This window comes from Xyrauchen texanus, chromosome 11 (genome assembly GCF_025860055.1).
Source record: "Xyrauchen texanus isolate HMW12.3.18 chromosome 11, RBS_HiC_50CHRs, whole genome shotgun sequence".
NCBI lineage: Eukaryota > Metazoa > Chordata > Actinopteri > Cypriniformes > Catostomidae > Xyrauchen > Xyrauchen texanus.
The window spans coordinates 42,859,343-42,883,608 of record NC_068286.1 but is presented as its reverse complement, the minus strand read 5'-3'; the positions used below and the strand labels follow the sequence as shown (position 1 = coordinate 42,883,608).

Below are 24,266 nucleotides of genomic sequence, written 5' to 3'. Positions count from 1 at the left end.
AGAGTTTTCACTCTTTTTTTCTCCGTTTCATTTGTATTAAAACTGTTTGAAAGTATAATACCATCTATAAGAATGCTGCAAATTATCTCCGATCATCTCAGGATGTGCTGTTAGTTTAGTTTGCGTTATTTCCACTCGGTTGGCTTGCATTGTGAACGGAACTCTGCAGGTTCAGTAATGTATATCTTTGTAACAAATAAATAATGCAAGATCCGTTCAGCTTGAACCTAAAATGGAGTTTTACTTAATTTTTTTTAGGCAGCAAACACAAATTCGATAAGAATACACATTTGTCAGCATTTTTTTGAGAACACAAGGGAATTTATTAGGCTTATTTATTTTGATTATCATTTTCATTACATTTATAATTGTCTTCAGTTCTTAGTCTGTAGGCTATTAGTAATTTTCCCTCTGTGTTGATGCATACTTGCGTGAGATCCGTTGGAGACAGTACATTTTTGGATTTGGTGAGGTGGTTGTATAAGATTTTTTATTTTTTTATTTCTTATAATTATTATTATTTTTATAATAATTATTTTATTGTTTTTTTGTTTAGTTTAAAGTGCAATTTGAATTTAGAAATGTCTTTATGTTTTTCACGTTTCAATAAATGTATGGTGTGTGTGTGTGTGTGTGTGTGTGCCTTTAGGTTTGCTAGCACACGTACGTGTTTTTTAACTCCCCCATTCATTTTCAATGGCTGGTCATTTTTGACCGGGAACACCACAAGTATGACTTTGTGCCATTTTGCACAAAATAAAATAATTTCAAAACAAACTTCCTGGTTAAACATTAAAGCACACTAGTGTGATAAATTGTACAGAATGTTTTCATATAATATTGAATATTGCCAAAAATTATGCACAAATAATGCTTTTTTCACTGAAAAGGTGCACAAGCTCAGGTCAATGAGACCTACGATCAATAAGTTCCCAAAAGAAATAAAAAACCTGTGCTAATTAAAAGAAAACAAGTTGGCAAAAAGATTAAATCCAATATTTGTATACAATATTCAAGTGTATACAATATACAAGTGTAACAAGGTGAAACTTGTATCCAGGTCTGGCTCCATTCTGGTATGGAACGGCAACTTTTCACAATCCAATCAATTCCCAATGGATAAAATCAAGTCTTGGCATACATTTTATTTTCTCTTGTTGATTATCCTGTTATAAATACAGATAGTGGAAGTCAATTGGGGTGCGAATGCCATTTCATGTTGACTTTAACAAAGCATAATATACCTGAGATTTGGAGCTGCTCGTGGGTAACAGATTGGTCAATGGACGAGTATGCCATGTGTAGGCTCGTAATAGGATAATCAACACCTTTTTTCAAGACTCAGAGAGCATTTTTTAAGTTATGCATGGTGAGTCAGTATTATTCACATATGGAAAACAAAATGTAGTCCTTATAGCTTGAAATTTTGATGATCAGGACCAACCGTCTTCACATAAACATGTACACACACACACACACACACACACACACACACTAGCACATGCTGAATCAGACCCATGCACACTAAATGGCAAATGCTTTGATATCTACACAAAGGATGCCATGTGCACTGGTTTGGTCTCTGACCAGTTCTCTAATGAAAAGCACTCATTCAGAAACATTCAGCTGTGCGATAGCTTTGATTAGCAAGAGGGTTTGCACTGGACATTCCCCATAGTGGCCTTTTAAAGAGTGAATTAAGCCGGTGTTTCACTAGCTGGTTCCAAACAACAAAGGGTTTTGGCTGAGGGTGTCACAGCTATCAACTTCTTTGCTGAATCTTACTCTCTTCATTCAGGGTCTCTCGCACTTCCTTAGACTTTCATCAATTGAACAACTGGAGATCAACATGAACGCAAACAATTGTAATAGGCTGGTTTTGGATGGGATTCATAAAGTAACTGTGAATAACTATGAATAAAGTTACCCTAGGAATGTGTGCTATTGTATATTTATCCATTTGTGGATTGCCATTTGAAAGCATATGTCCATTTAGAAGTGTTTAGAGTGCTGTGTAACAAAAAAAATTAACAGTAAGGTTCACCACTCACAGTTTGGGAAGCATTGGCACCGCTGTCGGTTCACGTGATCATTTAATGATGCATCTGTAGCACAAGTTTTGGTCAAGAAAACAAAGCATCAAACAGACAAACAGTTACAACCTCCTCTTATGACCTGAATGAATCTGTAAGTGGATACGCTCCACCTGTGTTTCACGTGGGTAAACTTGATGACATCACTGTTCTGCAAGCGTTGTGTGTAGATCAAAATGGCAAGTGGAGAAAATGAAATGCTGATAGAGAAGCCCCCATGTGTGTCTCCTTTCTGGGAGCATTTTCTTTTTGCAATCAATTATAACAGCGATGGTCAAAAGACGTTTACAAAACAGGCACTGTTTGCAGTGAATGCAGTAGCTCAACACGAGTGCTGTATACTGGTAGTATGTCAATAATGCGCGCTAGGGTTAATTTAAAATGCGCAAGCAAGTTCTTCCTGTTTCCTTTCATGGCTGTAATCTCTCACGAGCATCAATAATGTGCTTTGATTAATGACATTAAGATGCTGTTATAGTAATACATTGATACATGATTAATCTTTTACGCCAACATCACAGCCTAAACTGCACACACTTGCTTCCATTTTTAAGCAGGCACTCAGTGCTGATTCGGACAGACATGAAACAATAACTAATGCCTCCTACAACTACATGACTTTCAAAGACGTCGGATCGTGGTACCGTGCATATTACACAACTGTCTGTCTTGTCATGGAAGTCGTGGTGTTTTCAAATTACACGACAAATCGGCTACAGGGGTGAACACATTACAAAACATTTCACTATTGACGAATCCCCGACGACTCTGCCTGGACTCCAAATTACGTTTTACAACGGAGTACACGCGACACGAAAACAAATGCATGATCATATGTTATACATTTCCGAACATGATGTGTATTTTTTTTAATCATATATTTTATTGGTTACAATATGAAAAAGTACCTCCTACTGAAAAATCTACCTATTTGCTTACCTGACTGTCCAAGAGAATTGGCAATTTCTCTCAAACTCTTCTCTTTCTCCACCCGGTTGTGGTACAGTTCAGATTAAACATCAAATAGTCACTGGTGCTCCTGCCAATGTTCCTCTAATTTTCCTCCATTTCTTCAGTCCAATGAGACTTTTACTGCATTTACATTTACATTTATGCATTTGGCAGACGCTTTTATCCAAAGCGACTTACAGTGCAATTATAACAGGGACAATCCCCCCCGGAACAACCTCCGGAACAACCTGGAGTTAAGTGCCTTGCTCAAGGACACAATGGTGGTGGCCGTGGGGTTAGAACCAATGACCATCATATTAACAGCCCTGTGCTTTAGCCACTACGCCACCACCACTCCATTGATACCGCAGGCATGCTAGTTGATGTTCTGTTGCAGGTACATCAGGGCTCCTCCCACTGAAACTTCCCGTGCCCCGTTTCTTGCTCTCTCATTGGCTGAAGGTCAACGCTGCATTTGTATTCATTCAAAACATATTTCACATTGTGTGATTTGGAATCGCAGAGAGGTCCAGATATTTAATATTCTAGATATCTCACTGACATTGGTGACACGTCCGCAATTCTCTCTGATAGCGTCTTTGATAATTCATACATTGCGATCGTCGCTCAAGTGTGCGAGCTCCAATTTGCCTATGATTGTGGGCTTTTGTCGGCGATCTCCACAAAACTGTCGGCGAGTGAAAATCGGGCTTAAAATCATGTAGTGTAAACTCAGCATAAACGCTTGGGGTGTTCATGTGGAATTTCCATGTATGACTAAAATAATTTTGCAGCATTATCACAACATCCCTTCTCGTGTGCATTCTAATAGCAAAGTTATTCCTTTTATTGTGATGTACAGCTTCCGAATATTGAATATGTTGAAATTAGTTTGAAGTGCAATTTATGTTGATGCATGTAGTGTATTAGTGCAAGTATTAACTTCAAATGTTGATTTTAGTCATTAGAGAATTATTATTATTTTTATTTTAGTTAAGGACCCTGACAAAAATTAACCATGGTTTTACTATAGTAATATTGTAGTAGCCTTAACTGCTGTCACCATGGTTTTCTGAGCTGAAATCATGGTTTTGATACAATTAACCATGATTTATCACTGTAATACTGTAGTTTCTATCAGAGTTTCCGCTAGAAAAAAATGGTGCCGGTCAAAGTGACCGGCAGAGGTTTCGTTTTACGGACATTTTGATGATATGCCGGTGAAATATATCGCCTCTTAATTAGTCAAGTTGAGGAAAACTGGAGGCAGTCTATGTAACTTAAAAAATGACAGGCCGTATAGAATGCAACATATTATTATTATCTTAACTTTCAAATAGACGAAAAAAAAAACATGAACGTCCGATTGGCGTCAATCAACGCCAATTGTTTTTTACTGTGGTTTCACACACATTCACTTTTTGAAACATTGAGGCACGGATGTACCTAATACAAATAAATAAAACATCTCCAGTTAACTAGCAGATCATTCATTTAGTCCGTTATTAAATAAGAGATCTAGCGCTAAAATCTGTTGTTTTTGAAATCAAGCCGAGCGCTCGTGTCCGCTGCTATCAGTTGCATGGACGACGCGCTGCGCGAGTTGCGCAATCTTCACTAGGACGCGCGTTTCAATCTATCGGCGTTGCAGAGACTCTCTATTAATTCCGGTGAAATCACAAAATAAAATGCACACAAACGTGTCCCTGCTTGATATAGACTGTAACCATGCACTGATGAACATAGGCTATTCAGTTTTGATGATAGAGAAAAAAAAACAGCACGAATGCGCGGATTAGAACTGAGCTATCTATAATGAGATGTTCCTGATTCACCATCGTCTGGCCTCTGAAAAAAGCTTTTAAAGCTAGTCTGCCTGGGCCTGGCCATATTTGAACCGTCTCACTCAATCGTTCGTTGTTTAGGTCTATATTGCAGCCGTTTTAGGCGTGCGCTTTATTTGAAATGCAGCATGCGATGTTGTTTCATAACTTTCAAACGATAGAGCCTGTTCCTTTATAACATAGCAGGAGATCGGTGTATTTTTGCTTTATACATTTTAGGCTTATTCTCAAATTCAGATTGTGTTAGGGGGACGGGATTATTAGGCAATTTTAATCGGACAATTTGACCGGAGAGATTTAATTTTGTCGGACATTTAATTTTTTTACCGGCCAATGTCCGGTAATTACCGGACAACGGAAACCCTAGTTTCTATATAATAACCATGATTTTACTATATATTGCAACCATGACAGTAACCATGTTTATATTGTGGTTACTATGATTGTACTACAAATGCCATGGTTAAACTATGGTTACTGTTGTAAAACGTTAATTGTTATTTAAGGGCAATCCTGTTGAAGTTTTTACCAAATAGATTATTCTTTGGATTTGTCATTAATATTTATAATTGTTATTTTTTATTTTTTTAAACAAAGCAAATACAGAACCGTACTGAAACCATGATACAAACCGAACCGTGAGAAATTCAAACCGTTACACCCCTAGTCCTTGTAAGCTATCAACTTTTCTTAAATCTCATGAGCAAGTACACTGCTTAATGTGCCACAGCTCCATTTAAAACCTACAAAATATGCATAAAAAGTGTGCTTTTGTGCCATCTTTAAAATAAATCCTGCTTGGTTTGATATTTTTTTTATGTAATACAGTAACATTCGTAGAATTTTAAGTGTGGCTTAAGTGTCCAGATACTTATTGCTCGTCATTGTGCTCCAATCAGCCTCCCAGGTGCCTCCCATAATAATGTTATTAGGCTGGTGAAAGGGCAGCCAAAGAAGTGGAAAGATTGTTTTCATAGTTATTTAGTTGGCAATACAAGAAAGAGTAGATTGTGGTGGAACTCCATTGACTTCCCAGTCACATGTCTGTAACGCAACTCAATGCTTATGAAACAGCTCTTAAAATGAGCTTGTACTGTTGCCTGTGGTATTTTCCATGTTAGCTGTTTTCTCCTGGGCCAGGCTGTTTGGCGTTTTATGAACTTTGCTGAAACAGACTTGGACTGAGCTCTGCATACCAACGAATTAAAGATTTGATTAGCAGAAAATAACTGGCATAAATGCTGCGCTTGTCTGGTGCAAACTGTTTAGATATGATCAAACCCTCTTTTGCCCAGTATAGAGAAGTCTATTTTTGCCAAAAATGGTCAGTGAAATTGATCTGAAGTAGCTGTTTGCAAAAGTTTCAAAGTCTGGGTTTGTCTGGATTAAAGTACTTGGCAAGATTAGATAATATAGTGTACACATTCTGTCAAATTAATACATACTTTACACACTTGACTGACACTAAATTGCTGTCCAGCATCAGCAGCAGAAAAACAAAATCCCAAGTGGCTGAGAATGACATAAGGCTCAGCCTTTACAATTTAATCTATCCTGTTTTTAACCTGGTTAAGAAAGGATTTTAGAAAAATATCTGCAGTGCTCTTTTTTTTTTTTTAACGGGTTGTTGAAAATCACTGCAGTGGTTTCACCCTTTACCAACATAGACTTGAATTGCTGTATTAGTGTGGAATAGTTATATATATATATTTTTTTTCTTTCATTCTCTCTAAATACTTTTTACATTTGTTTGTGGTGCTTTCTCTGATTTATTACTTGGGCTATTACTCTTCTACTTAAATGATCAGACTTAGATATTCATCTGGCAAATGCTAAAGCTTGTAAAAAATAAAATACTGTTGACTTAACATTGAAGGAGGGACCTGAGCCATATCTTGGCACCAGAATATCATAGAGGCTTCGGGGATGGCTCTTCTGACCTCGGCCATTCAGAAACCAACTAGAAACCACATAGCAACTTGCAACCACATAGCAACATGCTAAAAGCCTAGCAACCACATAGTAACACACATGCATCTTTTTGTGCAGCACCATTTACATTTTCTTCAGAAATATTTTTGTCTAGATCGTAGTTAAAATACATCTGTCACTCTTTTGCAGCAACATTTTTGACCACAGTAATCTTTGACCCTTCAGTAAGGGATTTAACACTGGGTTAGGGTTGCACCAGCTGTGCATAAGGTGAAGGTCTCACTTAAGTTTGGATGTCATTTTAAAATTAAGAGCTTCGTAAGAGTTAGTTTGTAACTCAAACTATGTCAGTGCTCGCTTTGGTTGAACAACTGGTTCTTAACGCTAGACTTGGCTAGTAGGTCACGTAATATGACTTTTACCTAAATTGATCCAATAAGCACCAAATGTCTGAACGGAAGCCGTGCAACGTTCAGTTTTACCTTGTTACGGTTAATGTTCAAACCTTTTTGTTACATTTTTACAAATTACATTTTGATTGAAATACAATACGTTGAAAAGAAATGTAATCAATTGAATATTTAAATATGTAAATAATACAATTCAGAGTCTGTATCTAAAATCAACAAGGGGCAATAAACAAATACTAAAACAACAGATTGAAAAAATTAACATTTATTAATTATAATATCTTATATACAGTATTTTTTGTTATTTTGTAGTATTTGAAATATTTTGTAAATATTTGTAATCTTGCAAGCCGTGATACTGGGTGACACATACAGGAATGTGCACTGTTTAGATCTGTTTTTGAAAAATTGTTTACAACGATCAACCACAACATTAAAACCACCTACCTAATATTGTGTAGCCCCCCTCATAACGCCAAAACAGCACCAACTCGCATATCAGAATAGCATTCTGAGATTCTATTCTTCTCACCACAATTGTACAGAGCAGTTATCTGAGTTACCGTAGACTTTGTCAGTTTGAACCGGTCTGGCCATTCTCTGCTGACCTCTCTCATCAACATGGCGTTTCCATCCACAGAACTGCCGCACTCTGGATGTGTTTTTTTTTGGCACCATTTGAAATAAATCCTAGAGACTGTTGTGTGTGAAAATCCCAAGAGATCAGAAGTTACAGAAATAATATTAGATATGTCATACATACTTGTTGACTCAAAAGAGCAAGTTTCTCATCCAAATGCAGGATCTGTCGGCTTTCACAAGGTTATATTTTAAAACGGATTAAAACTGGAAAATTTATGTTGTGGCTATTTGTATCCATCATTAGTTGCTTTTGCAACATTTTCACAGTCACAGAGATTTCTCTCTCTCTCTTCCTGTCTTTTCTGCCGCAATACAAAAGAAGTGATTGTGAAGATGGAGTAACTTTTTCTTGTGAAAGTGCATGATTGTTTATTATATTGTATATTGGAGGCTTGTTGTTGAACGCATGCCAAAATGCAGCTTTCAGTGAGGAAAGAAATGCATCCAATAAAGAAGGACGAGAACACAAGACCTCGCCTCAATGACCGAATGATTTTTTCAAACAAAATGGATGTGTTTTCTCAGTCTTTAAAGCCATTAACTCAGCAGGGAGTCCCTCCTGTCAAGTGATTAACACCTCCCGCTGAGAGACGCTAATGTGCGCTCTGTCTCCTTCTGCCTGGCCACTGTTAATGTTTATGAAGCTAACACCTGAAAATCAATGGAAAATTTGGGCTAGTGGGATGCTGCCTTAACAAGACCTGTGTGAATGTTCAACAAAGTATAATCTTAGTGGTAAAATTTAGCAAGACTTGGTTTTGGGCAGGTCTGCCAGAGTCTGTCATGCCATCATGGTGATTGATGTTTAGAGTATACTCTCCACAGGATTGACATTTACAGCACTTAGATTTTCCTCTTGGATCTGCAACGCTCATGAAGTCATTTTCCTTTGATAATCAAAACCAGAGCTACTGCATTCAGTACGTCACACTCCCATTTGTCTGCTTACGCACTAGTTGCACTGAAATGTTGGCAGTTTATTTATTCTCTCTTTTTCTCTAATTACATTTCTGTATACATGGATTTGCACACACTTTTTTGTTTTGTGATGAGAAATGAAAACCAAATTATTTTCTGTGCTAAACAACAGCAAGCCACAGATACCGGCGATAGAGTTTGAACTTGTATTGAACTTTGACACAGATTTCAAAAAGTGTACTTGTGCTGTCAAGGTATGCGTAGATGTTTTGTTAAATCCATATTAAGATTTCTAAAAGGGTTAGTTTACACTCACATTGCCTACTTTAAGTATTATTTTCCCCTCTCTCTCTTCTGCCTTTCAGTGCGGTTGTAAAGCATTATAAAAGTGTACTTACGCTGCCCAATCATTCATAGATATTTATAAAATCTAGATTTAATCCAGATGAAAACTGCTGAAGGGGTTAGTTTACACTCACATTGCTTATTGTACCTCAATATTTCCCTCTCTATTTCCCCACGCTCTTGCGTCTTTCCTGCAGGTTCCAGAGATTATCAGCACTCTCAGGCAAGCTGGCAAAAGTTCTGCCCGACAAGAAGACACTCCCTCATCACAGCCTAGCAACAGTCAGACAGATGCCTCCTCGGCAATGACGGCTGATGCAGCAACAGCTTTTGCTAAGAGGTTTGAAGTGTTGTTCTGTGGGCGAGTGGTGGTGGCCCATAAGAAAGCTCCACCCGCATTAATAGATGAGTGTATCGAGAAGTTTGGACGTGTCAGCGTCACTGGCTCACTTGCAGCAGGCATCAGACGGGCGCTCTCGCTCACACAGGTTACACTTAACATTTATGTTTCTATTATTTAACACACCACTTTCTATATCAGCATATCTTAACCTTTTTGCCAGTGCGAAGACACCAGAAAATGAAAATATGCGCTTAGATAATGCTGGGTGTTCCTAATGGAATAATGCATGCTTTATTGAAAAGATGATGGTGGCTATATGACATTAGACTTGTAATTAATATTTATATTGTTCTTTATTGAATGACATTGTATGATACCTATGTAAAGAGAGCAAAAGTATTGTGTTTTCTTTTAGTTAGGGAAATGAAAATGTACAAGCATTTTATGATTGAAGAAGAGTAATGGAGTGAAATTGCACTTAGGTGTAAATGTTTTTGAGAATTTCTGTAACCGATCTCCTGTCTGGCCATTCTCCATTGACCTCTTTCATCAAAAAGGAGTTTCTGTCCTTATAACTGTCACTCACTGGATGTTTTTGGCACTATTCTAAGTAAATTCTAGAGACTGTTGTGCATGAAAATACCAGGAGATCAGCAGTTACAGAAATACTCAAACAAGCCCGTTTGGCACTAATAATCATGCCATGGTCGAAATCACTGAGATTGCATTTTTTTCCCCATTTTGATGGTTGAGGTGAACATAAACTAAAGCTGTTGACCCATATCTGCATGATATTATGCATTGTACTGCTGCCACACTATTGGCTGATTAGATGATTGCTTGAATATGTAGTTGAAGATGTGTTCCTAATAAAGTGCTTGGTGAGTGTATGCTCATGTTTTATTTTTCCTGCATAATTAATTGGCATTCGAAAAAAAATTCAGATTGGTCATTTGCACGTAACAACCATGCTTAAAGGAATAGTTCATCCAAAAATTACAATTCTCTCATTATTTACTCATCCTCGTGCCATCCCAGATATGTATTACTTTCTTCTACAGAACACAAATGAAGATCTTTATAAGAATATTTCAGCTCTGTATGTACATAAAAGGCAAGTGAGTAGTGACCAAAGCTTGAAATCTGAAATGTTGACCAAAACTGAAGCTCCAAAAAGCCCATGAAAGCAGTGTACATGTAATCCATAAGTGATTTAATCCGGCATCTGAAGTGATCTAATCTGCTTTGGGTGAGAACAGAATTATAACTCCTTTTTTTACAGTACACCTTGACATTGCAGTCTTTGGGCGCAATCATAATTTCAAGCTCGATTACATTTTCTAGTGCTTGACGCATCCCCAGAGAGCTTCACTTGCATTGTATGGACTTACAGAACTGAGATATTCTTCTAAAAATCTTTGTTTGTGTTCTGATGAAGAAAGAAAGTCACACATCTGGGATGTCATGAGGGTGAGTAAATGATGAGAGAATTTTCCTTTTTGGATGAACTATTCCTTGAAGTGTATTAGCCAGACCCATTTCAGCAAATTCTAAAGACATTGCTTATCCTGCAAATTGACCATATTACAGATGTTCTCAGTAACAATTATATTATAGACATTGTGGCCCCAGGTTAAGAACCCCTTTTCTATTTCTCTGTTCTTTATGCCCATTTTTGACATTGATCCAAGATATTTTTGAATGGTAAAAATGTTTTAATGGGTTTGGTCCTTACTGATTATTCTGCTTCACATCCAGGTGACAAATCTAGCAAACGAGGGAGCAGATGGAGGAGGAAAGCGACCTCTATTTTTTAAAAGAGATCCGAGTTTTCCATCACTCCAGGGGCTGGATGAGAATGGTCTCTCACCAGAGCTTCAGCGACGGGCTGCTGATGGAGCTACTGGTGTCCAACCCACTAGCCTACAGGAGAACAGAACCATGTTGTTCACTGTGAGTGACATAAACCCTCACACATGTTTCTGTATAAACACCAGAACCATAAAAGGCACTGATGGCACTAAACACAGCTACTACTACTGCACGTCTGTTTTAGCTCAATTCCATTATGTTATTTACTTACTGTTATCTATATGAATCCCATTGAATCCCTACACTGAAACATTAGCCACATAATCCACCAAACGTATTGAAAAACCAGCCACATGAACATGTACAACATTTCCACACATCATTATCTCTAAAACTTATCATTTACAAAATATCTTTTGGCTTTTGGACTTCTCTCAAAGACATCTAATGAAGCTGTCTTTGTCTTGATATTTCACAGAAGAGATACTGCACACAGGCTTTCATCTAAACATTTTAATGTCTGCATTCTGTGGGATCATCAATGTACTTGTGGTGTTTTTATAACAGTACTTATTGTGGGTTATACACACTTGTATGAGAGGTCAGCATGGCTTATGCCTGGATGTGTATCTATGCATATACATTTTGTGAAGGTATGTTTCTATCTTGAAGTTGTCTCTCCACTTATGGTCATATTTTGTAGTCATACAGTTCCCCCAAGCAGAGTATGTGATGGTATGTGAGTGTTTTAGCCTGAAGGACTTGTAGATTGTTATTAAACAAATCTGTGCTAAATCCATCACTGCTTCTATTCAGACACATCTGTACCTATATTTGCCCCAAAAGTATTTGGACAGAAAAAGCCACACTTAAAAAAACAGTGCAAAGTCATTGCATGAGATAACAAAATATCAAACCAAGTGGCCTTCACTTTAAAGACGGAGAGCACAAGTACATTTTTGAAACAAAACTTTTAACAAAAACAAGTTTGTTAGTTTTTAAATGATAACGCAATAGATATACGGTTCAACTGTATGAACTGAAAGGGATATTCATTTACTCACCCTACTGAAATTTCTTTCATCAGCAGAACACAAACAAACATTTTTAGAAGAATATCATAGCTCTGTAGGTCCTCATAATGCAAGTGAATGGTGATCAGACATTTGTAGATCCAAAAATCACATAAAGGACCATAGGAAAAAAATCCATAGGACTCCAGTGGTTAAATTCATAGCTTCAGAAGCAGTATAATAGGTGTTGGTGAGAAACAGACTTTTACGTCTGAAAGTGAAACTTAAAGAGATTTAGAGTAAAAAAGGACTTAAATATTGTTCTGTTTCTGACCCACACCTCTTTGCTTCTGAAGACATGGATTTAACCACCTGAGTTTTATGGATTACTTTTATGTGTCATAAGTGATGTTTGTAGCTGCAAATGTTTGGTCACCATTCACTTGCATTGTATGGACCTACGGAGCTGAGATATTCATTTCTGTTCTGCTGAAGAGAGAAAGTCATTCACATCTAGGATGGCATGAGTGTGAGTAATTGATGAGAGAATTTTCATTTTTGGGTGAACTATTCCTTTAAGGGTGATTTACATCCACTAGATGACTTTGGGTCCGGTTAGATAAAAATATTACAAAATTATCGAGAAGTGAAGTTGTTAAAAATGCCATCTAATGCGATGAGATTCATACTTCTATAAATAGCTTTATTGTTCTAATACTTTTTTGGAGCTACTGCATTATGTGCAGCATTACATCCACTCACTCTATATAGTGCAGCTCACTGACAGAGTACATGGTTGGTCTCTATTATAAAATACCCATGCTGTTTCAAGGCACACTTCAAATGTAATAATGACCTGTGAGAATGTCCCATTAATTAAGGATTCGGTTGTTTTAACTGCTTCGTTGGTGCATGTGAGCATGTTTGCATTGATATGGCCAGCAACGGGGGTTGCACACTCTTAAAGTTTGTTACAAAAGCACCGAGTTAGAATGTGGAATGAAGCATATAATGCTTCACAGAGTTGGATAAACCTGCTCCACACTTCCTGTTTCTCAGACAGATAGGAAGCTGTCAGCTACTCAGCAGGAAATTACCTTGCAATTATAATGAGCTCATAGTTTTAAACAGCCATTTTAAAATAATTCTGGAATTGACTGCAGTTTATAAGTGTTATAAAATGGCACTGTGATCATCACAATTTCAGTTTTAAGTGTTTGGCCTGTACTTGAAAAGGAAGTCACAAAATTGTGGTGATGAATGTGCTAATGTGTAATCTTTTTTGGTGTCTTTTGCTATTGTGTAATATATTTTAGAGATCATAAATGGGCAGTCATAGAGAATAAATAGTCACAGTGTTGTAAATTTTTTTGGAAGATGGGAATAGTAGTAATCATCACTATTGTATGAGTATTTCTCAAACTAAGACCACAGACTAAGGTCGCCTACACACCAGGTTAACACCGCATCAGATAATGCTGCAAATGCATTTATTTTCATGGGGATGGTGCCTCGGAAGGACGTAGAGTGAAAACGCAAGGGTTTGCAATAGTGACGCTCTGTCACGCAAGCGAAAGTTGAAAGCATTTTAACTCTAGCTGCAACAGACTCTGACGTAGGCAGTGCTGGGCAGATTACTTCTGAATTGTAATTGGGTACTGATTACAAATTACATGGCAAAAGCATCATCAGTAACATAAACTTGCAGATTACATTTTTGGGTAATCTAATCCGATTACTTTTGGATTACTTCCAACCTAACTCTTTTATTTGATGTCACCTGAACTTCTCATGTAAGTTTCAAGAAATTTGGACAGGTTCGCCAGGGCACGTTACACAAACGTTGTCATGCCTTTTTGCCATTTTACAAATGCCATTCTTGTGTGGTGGTAAGAGATTAGACCAGTTATATTTGTTAATTGAAGTCACAAAAACGTCCACAAAGTTAGCGCGAAATCAAAAGTACATTTCTGAAGCCGAGTACAAAAGCATTTCACAAACCTAAAACTATTTTTATGCCACTTATGCAATTTAATTCCATTATGAATATGAAATGACGTGTATTAGGGCAGAGTGACTTGTGTTCATACACACAGAGTGATAATTCAAGTAATACTTCAAGTGTGTTCGTCATGAGTTAAGAAAGTTAAAAAAACATGCAAACATATCTTCAGATGCTTCTTTAAATTTTATGTTGAATCCTTTGCAGTTGACATGATATTAACCTTTGGAAGGCAGATTTTACATTGCACAGTGATGATTTTTCCCCTGTGTCCCCTTAAAAGTAAAATTATCTCTGATAATTTAGACTGCTCATCTTCACCTGGATAATGTCGAGTTATCAGGTCTGTGTGCAATTTGACAACCTCTCCTCTCTTCCAAACACATTCAAAGAGTTACTGAACATATATTGTAGTTAAGCTAATTGAAAAATGTAAAAGATTTAAAAAGGAGTAATAATTCCATATAATAAACCATTTACTGCCATTTCCTACTTAACATGTATTCATGTAATCCATAAGAAAGTAACTAGGCCGATTATGAGTATTTTAAAATGTAATTAAATTACAAGTACTTGATTATGTAATCTATGTTACATGTAATCAGTTACTACCCAGCACTGGACTTAGGAATGCGTTGACAAATGAGAATCTTGTAAAGGTGGGACTAGTTGAATAAAATCGAAAAAACATGGCTGAAGAACTCATACATGCAGTGTATTCATTCCTTATCCTTTATTATTTTTTTTTGGCTTCTAATTGTAGAGAGGAAGCCTGGAGAAGTGTTTCAGTGTTTTCTGGTACAGTGTCGAAAAAAATAATAATCTTGATTTGTTTATCACCATGGATTGCTGCTTGTTTTCAAACTGAACTACATTTTTCCTCTATGGTACACTCCTTCCAAACAGACCTTTTGCATTCCCATGCATCAGACACTCAGTCAGAGCTTTCCCTTGTGTGTAGGCCCTCTAACCCTCATTTGTTAAGTTATGATCTTAGCTCTATATTCTCATAGAGGAAAACTGGAGCCGGGTCAGTCATAGTGGTTAGACTGAGGTCTAATCTCACTGAGCAAATATGTGCATGGTCATCAAACACATACTGATTTGAAGATGATGTTTACATGGAAACCTGCCACTGCACTGACATCATATGGTCAGCATCCCCAGAAAGTGCTGTCATTAATGGCTTTAATGCATGCACCCATATATTTACACATGCTCTTTCTTCATAGAGCTAAATTTCCATTGCTTTTTCACTTAGACATGCATAACTCTTTATGTGTTGCAGATTGGACGCTCACAGATCTTTCTTGTGAGTCCTGACACTAAGAAAGTGGCTATAGAGAAGAGCTTCAGAGAGATCTCCTTCTGTTCACAGGTCTGTTTCTCACTCGATGTTCACATTGACAGCTATTAAATCACTGAAGGTTGCCAAGTTGCTGTACTGTTTGTCACTTGAAGGTGTTGCTTCTTGACTGCCATATTCAACTGTATCAGGAGCAGAGAATGTGAGCGAAGTAGAGCGGTAACAATTTCCCCTCAAAGCATTCTATGATCATTCTGCTTCATCTCTACTCCAAGTTGTCCATTTCCAGCTCTATGCTCCCTCTACGCTTCCACGCGCCATGATCGCTCCATGGCAAAATTTGCGCCTAACTACTGCTCCACTGGAAAGTTATTTCAGTATGCTTTTAAGAGCTCTATTTTTGTGAATGTGCAAAGTGCAGCGCTGCGTGCAACGATTGTGCGCTAGGTCTTATGCAATTTTGGTGAAAGCGGTAAATCTATTTAATAGGAGAGAAATTAGCTTTTTTTTTTTTCTTTCAACATGTGAATGAATATTGATGATAATAATAATAATAATTCCTTACATTTATATAGCGCTTTTCTAGGCACACAATGCGCTTTACATAGTATAGGGAGAATCTCCTCAACCGCCACCGGTGTACAGCATCCACCTGGATGATGCGACAGCAGCCATAGTGCACCAGAACACCCATCACACACTGGCTACTGGTGGAGAGGAGAGAAGAGTGATTTAGCCAATTCAGGGATGGGGATTATTAGGAGGACATGATAGAGTAGGGCCAATTGGGAGAACATGGCCAGGACACCAGGATTATATCCCTACAATTTACGATAAGTGCCTTGGGAATTTTAATGACTGCAGAGACTTAGGATCTTGTTTTGACGTCTCATTTTTACAGTATAGTGTCCCTGTCACTATTCTGGGGCATTAGGACCCATACAGACTGTAGTAGGGTGAGCACCCCCTGCTGGCCTCCCTAATACCACTTCCAGCAACAAGGTCTCCCATCCAGGTACTGGCTAGCCTCAACCACTTAGCTTTAGTGGGCAACCAGGTGAGAGCTGCAGGGTGATATGGCTGCTGGTCATATTATTGTAATTTCTGGACACAACAAACCTTTGATTATGGCAACCTAAATTTCAAATATAATGTGCTGAATTCTTGCTGCATTATGGGCTGTTAACAGGTTTTCTGCTTGTAGTGGAAAACAATGACGCTATGATTTTCAAAAAATGACTAACTATTGGTTGCTTTGTTACTGCAAATTGCTGTCAATGTGAACATACCTTAATTCTCATAATGTCCTTGGAACACACTCAATCACTCCAAACCCTTGCCTATAACACCGCACATTATACTAGACTGTATTAACTACACTCAGTGGCATTTTGATGCTGAGGTCAGCGAGAGGTCTTCAATTTAAACAAAACATTTTTAGAAATTTGGTAAAATAATTATGCATTATTAGGTTAGACCTAGCTGAGTTCTAAACAAAGTTAGCATAGCTTAATGGCAGCTGAAACGAAATCTGCACTTAGTCTTTGCATTATACACGTACACATCTGATGTTCAAATATCATTATTCACATGCTACATTATAGTATTTAAGTATATTTGCCAAATGGGTGGTTGCAGCCCGTTATTGGGCTATATTTAGAGTGCACAGTAGATTAGAAGTAATGCTTCACAACTTAAGTTGTACAAGGGCAGAATAATTAACACTTGAGATTTTAGTTTTTAACCTTCAGAGACCCAAGGATTGATATTTAATTTTTTTAACTCTTAAACATGGTTTTAGTAAGCCACTGGACCTGGTTATAAAAATCATGTTAATGCATAATTTCTTTTGGGGTGAATTGTTTAGAAGACTTTTTCAGAGCTTTCAGGGTTGCCATCATCACTGTTGTAATTATATATATATGCTTTGACTTTCTTGAAAAGTCTCAAAATGCATACCGTACTAAGAGGCCAACAATGGATTTGCGTTAACCTCTATAAAAGCCATTTCAGTCTTCCACTTCTAAGTTTGATTAGGTTAAATATCATTTGGATGTTTATCTATGGTTTACTGAATGTTTCTGTTGTGATAATGTTATGAAAACATCAGCAACATTTAGAAAAGTCATCTCATAATAAACAGGTGCACATTTTATGTAATGTTGACATTTTCCAAATAAAATAATTGTCTGGTGTATTCTCTTATGTCTTAAGGAAGCCCATATACCACAATCAGAGTTTATATAGTTGTGGTGATGCATTACATGTGACCGTTTGGCTCTTTTTCTCTCTTTTCTCCCTCTGTCATTGTCTTTCTGCCTGTCCTTCTTTAGGGTATTCGGCACGTTGACCACTTTGGCTTCATATGCAGGGAGTCGGTGGAGTGTGGAGGCTGCCAGTTTGTCTGCTATGTTTTCCAGTGCACAAACGAAGCTCTGGTGAGAATCTTGGAGAGATGAAAACAAAGTTTCTCTATGAGGAGCACGTTCAAAATAGTCTCTCATAACAGGACAGAAAAATATGTTCTGCTTAAGCCAAGTGAAAATACTAAGGCTTATGTTAGCGATTTTCAGTTTCTGAACAAATACAAGATAAAAACCAGTACAACAAATCCAGAGAGGTTTTCATGTACATTTTTGTACTAAATTGTTTTAGATCTTCAAATGAGATATAACATCAAACAAATGCAACCTGAGCAAACACAAAATACATGTTTTCAAATATATTGTAATATTTTATATATATATATATATATATATATATATATATATATATATATATATATATATATATATATATTTTTTACTGAAGCAAAAAGTTATCCAACACCTAAATCTAAAAAACTTTCTATTAAGCCCAATTAAACTTAATAGCTGGTGGTGCCACCTTTAGCAGCAACAACTGCAACCAAATGCTTCCGATAACTGGAGATCACTCTTTAAAAATGCTGTGGTAGAATTTTGGCCCACTCTTCTTTGCAGAACTGCTTTGGTTCAGCCACATTGGAGAGTTTTTGACCATGAACTGCCCATTTAAGGTCCTGCCACAGCCATCTCAATCAGGTTCAAGTCAGGACTTTGACTAGGCCACTCCAAAACTATAATTCTGCTTCTTTTGAGCCCTTCCGAGGTGGACTTACTCCTATGCTTTAAATCATTATCTTGCTGCATAATCCAATTGTGCTTGAGCTTCAAATCACGGACTGATGACTGGACGTTCTCCTTTAGAATTTTCTGGTAGAGATGGAATTCATGTTTCCCTCAATTATTGCAATTCACCCTGAAGCAGCAAAGCATCCCCACACAACACACTACCACCACCATGCTTGACCGTAGGTATCATGTTCTTTTTGTGGAAATCTGTGTTTGATATTCGCCAGATGTAACGCTGCCCCTGTCTTCCAAACAGTTCCACTTTCAACTCATCATTCCACAGAACATCCTCCCAAAAAGTTTGAGGATCATCAAGGTGTGTTTTGGCAAAATTCAGATGAGCCTTAATGTTCTTCGTAGTTAGCAGTGGTTTTTGACTTGCCACTCTACCATGGATGGCATTTGTGGCCAGTGTCTTTCTGATAGTGGAGTCATGAACAACCTTTATTGATTCGAGAGAGGCCTGCAGCTCCTTGGATGTTGTCTTTGGCTTTTTTGTGACTTCCTGAATGAGTCGTCACTGTGCTCTTGGAGGAATTTTGGAAGGTCGGCCAATTCATGGAAGGTTCACTACTACTGTGGCAAGTTTTCTCCATTTGGAGATAATGGCTCTCACTGTGGTTCTTAGCGTCCCAGAGTCTTTGAAATAGCTTTGTAACCCTTCCCAGACTGATGTATTTCTATCACCTTTTCTCATAATTTCTGGAATTTCTTTCAACCTTGGCATTTTGTGCTACTGGGTGAGACCTTTTAGTAAACTCCATGCTGCTGAAAAGTTCTATTTAGGTGTTGATTTGATTGAACAAATAACATTATCATTTAAAAAATGTATTTTGTGTTTCCTCAGATTGCCTTTGTTTTATGGTAGATTTTGTTAGATTTTTTGGAACCATTTAGTATGAGATATACACAAAAACCTTTTCACAGCACTGTAGATATGGACATGTATATACAGTATATGTTTTAAAGGGGTCATGACATGAGAAACCAAATTTGCCTTGATCTTTTGGTATATAAGAGGTCTTTGTATCATTAAAACGTCCTGCAAGTTTAATATTTTTAGACGTCCTCCCCATTCTAAACGAATCATTTATTTAATCAAGCTCAAAATACAGCTCGTTCTGGATTCATGGTTAGAAGTGACGTGACGGTTAGAAGTGACGTACCAGCGTTTGCATATGACCGCCTCCAGCACAAGATAACTACACTTTAAGCGCAAGACAACTACGCTCATTTCGTATCGCCGTGCGCCTCACAAGTGTTCAGTGGATGGACAGCGAGCTCTGACAGAGACTACTTGTGCACAGGAAAATTACGATGCCACACAGATGTGCTGTTCCTGGCTGTGGTCAAACAAAACCTCTGAATAAGCTGCCGAAAGATCCAGACGTCAGGGAAAAATGGATGCAGTTTATTTTTTGTGGACGTCCCAGTCACGGCAGTGTTAACTTAAGCATTTGTTCTGTACATTTTAAGGATGACTGTTTTGAGAACAAATCTCAATATGATGCTGGTTTTGCCAGAAAACTGTTGCTCAAAGATAAGTCCGTGCCGACTATTCTGGGAACAACGACGACGCTAAACTGTAAGTAATCTATTTTAAACTTTAAACTACTTTTTAAAGCGCAATTTCATTCATTATGAATAATCACAGTGTTTTTACTTAGTTTACTTGCATATTGTTCTGGCTGGGAGCGTCAATAATTGATACATAGGCACTGACGTTAGCCAATCATAACAGTGGGCGTTAACACTGAAGTCTTAAATGGAAAATGCCCCCAAAACAGACTGTTTGAATCAGAGGATGAGAAACAAGGTGGGAAAAGGTCATAAATCACTAGATTTTAAAAGTTTTTCTTAAAAAAAAATATATTAATACTATAATTGCACCTAAGGGAACATAATAATACAATAAAAAAACCCATGTCATGACCCCTTTAATATTCATGGAGGTATTAATGCATGGATTTTAAGTTTGTGGATGTGTTTTTTTGTGGGAAATTGTCAGAACATTGCTTTATTTCCAAGTTGCCAGGTCAGAAGCACAGAACTGCGAATGTGAATGTCTCTGTGTTTAGGTGGATGAGATCATGTTGACTTTGAAACAGGCATTCTCTGTGGCCGCCCTCCAGCAGAACAGTAGGACCCAGAGTCAGCACTGTGACAGCTGTCCCCTTCAGCAGCTGCACAAACTATGTGATGGAATAGAGGGTCAGACATCTACCCCTTAGTCATTAATTTCTTCAGTCTATCTCACTTTTATCACTACCATATGTTTTGCACCTGACAGATAAAACCTGTACACTTTTGTTCAACTTTAATACACACACACACACACACACACACACACAAACACAAACTCTCTCTCTCTTTGTTTTATAACAGGGAATCGCAATAATATTTCTTTCTGTAGTTAGTTTTTTGTGATGCTGTATTTTTCTGTTTTTCTGAATCTTTTTTTCACACAATGATATCATATTGCTGCAGAAGGCTTGGAATATAGAGCTCAACTCTACTATGACTACTATTTAGGATTTTTAGTACTAATATGATGCTTTTATTGTGCTTTTTGGAGCTTGACAGCTCCTGGTCACTATATGTTTTCATTATATGGAAGAGAGCAGCACAACATTCTTCAAAATAACTTTCATATTGAAGAATTTTCATTTTTGGGAGAACTATTCCTTTAAACACAACAATGACTTAAACAACCTTAATGATGGCAGAACTGAGAAACTGTTAATGTTAGAACAGATTTTCAGTCCCCAGATTTCAATTCAGAATACAGTGTACACATGTATTTGTCTGTGTGTGCATTGTGTGATTGTGCTTTTATGTGCAGGTCTTCATCCATCCAATGCTAAGCTGGAACTCCAGAGGCATTTGGCAGGTCTGGACAATCAGGAGCAGGCAGCTGTGTTTGAGAGCACCATGGTGAGTTCAGTTATTCCAACCTTAAAACCGCTATAACACTCTATACAAATACGTTCTCTGGATTAGTAGTACTTAAAATACCTTTAAGTGTGCCATGAGAGGAATGTGTTTCTCCATTCTGAGGGTGTGACGGTAGTATAAATTAAACCAGTTAGTCCACTTCAGCCTCAGCATGCTAGCATAGCATCCTGAAACAATGTTCAAACTGATCCACCATTAGCAGCCTGATGAACGCACAGATATCCTGCCCAGTTTCTTTACTTTCAGACAGAAGTATAGATCTCATTTTAGCTTTGTTGGTACAAACAGGACATTGTTTATGCAGTTTTGATTATAATATTTTGACAAATTCTCCTAGGGTTTTGCTACTTTTTCCATCACATCAAAATGCTCAAACTGTTATATTTTGTCTAAATAGTGTAATAAATGAGAAATTTGGCAGGTTAGATTTCTTCTGAGATGTATGCTGCATCATGGACATTTACTTCAAATGGGACTAGTCGAAACTGGCTTTTTGTTCTAAAGGATGTAATAAGTAATTTGGCAGGGTAGATTTCTTCTGCTCTCTGCTGGACACATTTGTCTTTGATGGTCAGCTCATAGCCAAATGTGTTCTCTTAAATCACTGATGCCCTCTTTTGGAAATTTAGAGAAGTGAAACTTGTCATGAAACCCTTCTGTCTGTGTCTGTTCATGTGCAGAAAGCCAGGCCTAAGTCAGATCAGGAAGAGAATGAGTTGATTGTGTCATGTCTAAGAAGACTGTATGAGGAGAGACAAAAGACACACACCCACACACACAACGGACAAACAAAAAAGGTACACTTAAATGCCTTACCCACTTATGAACACTCCTGCTTTGTCCAGAATATTATAAAAGCCATATTCTTGTTACTGAAGTACCAATTTGGAACTGATGCTGCGTTCCATTCAACTGTGAAATCTGGATTTTCTGGCTTTTCCAAACCTGTTTTCAGGTGTTAAAAACAATGTAAATCAGACTTTTTCTTGATAATATTACACCTGCAAAACAAATGCTAGCAGCGTAAAGTAGAGGTTGACCGATAGTGGATTTTGCTGATACTGATAACTAAGGTGGTGGAAAAGGCTGAAAACTGATTAATCAGCCAAGAATCGTGCAAATGCCTTTATGCATTTTTAAGATATGATTTTTTTGGCCCACCCTGTACATCCAGTATACGGGTGCTGGTCATATAATTAGAATATCATCAAAAAGTTGATTTATTTCAGTAATTCCATTCAAAAAGTGAAACTTGGATAATGTATACATTCATTCCACACAAACTGATATATTTCAAGTGTTCATTCCTTTTAATTTTGATGATTATAACTGACAACTAATGAAAAACCCCCAAATCAGTATCTCCGAAAATTAGAATATTGTGAAAAGGTTCAATATTGAAGACACCGGGTGCCACACTCTAATCAGCTAATTAACTCAAAACACTTGCAATGGCCTTTTAAATGGTCTCTCAGTCTAGTTCTGTAGGCTACACAATCATGGGGAAGACTGCTGACTTGACAGCTGTCCAAAAGACGACCATTAACACCTTGCACAAGGAGGGCAAGACACAAAAGGTCATTGCTAAAGAGGCTGGCTGTTCACAGAGCTCTGTGTCCAAGCACATTAATAGAGAGGTGAAGGGATGGAAAAGATGTGGTAGAAAAAAAGTGTACAAGCAATAGGGATAACCGCACCCTGGAGAGGATTGTGAAACAAAACCCATTCAAAAATGTGGGGGAGATTCACAAAGAGTGGACTGCAGCTGGAGTCAGTGCTTCAAGAACCACCACGCACAGACGTATGCAAGACATGGGTTTCAGCTGTCGCATTCCTTGTGTCAAGCCACTCTTGAACAAGACACAACGTCAGAACACAAAAAGGACTGGACTGCTGCTGAGTGGTCCAAAGTTATGTTCTCTGATGAAAGTACATTTTGCATTTCCTTTGGAAATCAAGGTCCCAGAGTCTGGAGGAAGAGAGGAGAGGCACAGAATCCACGTTGCTTGAAGTCCAGTGTAAAGTTTCCACAGTCAGTGATGGTTTGGGGTGCCATGTCATCTGCTGGTGTTGGTCCACTGTGTTTTCTGAGGTCCAAGGTCAATGCAGCCGTCTACCAGGAAGTTTTAGAGCACTTAGTGCTTCCTGCTGCTGACCAACTTTATGGAGATGCAGATTTCATTTTCCAACAGGACTTGGCACCTGCACACAGTGCCAAAGCTACCAGTACCTGGTTTAAGGACCATGGTATCCCTGTTCTTAATTGGCCAGCAAACTCGCCTGACCTTAACCCTATAGAAAATCTGTGCGGTATTGTGAAGAGGAAGATGCGATACGCCAGACCCAACAATGCAGAAGAGCTGAAGGCCACTATCAGAGCAACCTGGGCTCTCATAACACACGAGCAGTGCCACGGACTGATCAACTCCATGCCACGCCGCATTGCTGCAGTAATTCAGGCAAAAGGGGCCCCAACTAAGTATTGAGTGCTGTACATGTTCATACTTTTCAGTTGGCCAATATATCTAAAAATCCTTTTTTTGTATTG

At 37.8% G+C, this 24,266-nt stretch overlaps 1 protein-coding gene across 1 annotated transcript in view; it reads left to right on the top strand.

The window, feature by feature from the left end:
* Positions 1 to 24,266, top strand: part of LOC127651750 (TBC1 domain family member 1-like) — a 91,311-nt gene that overhangs the window by 26,277 nt on the left and 40,768 nt on the right. The window contains 7 exon segments of the mRNA XM_052137745.1: positions 9,333 to 9,623; positions 11,237 to 11,431; positions 15,594 to 15,683; positions 17,945 to 18,049; positions 20,842 to 20,974; positions 21,606 to 21,697; positions 22,399 to 22,515. Coding sequence (XP_051993705.1) covers positions 9,333 to 9,623; positions 11,237 to 11,431; positions 15,594 to 15,683; positions 17,945 to 18,049; positions 20,842 to 20,974; positions 21,606 to 21,697; positions 22,399 to 22,515 — 1,023 coding nt within the window.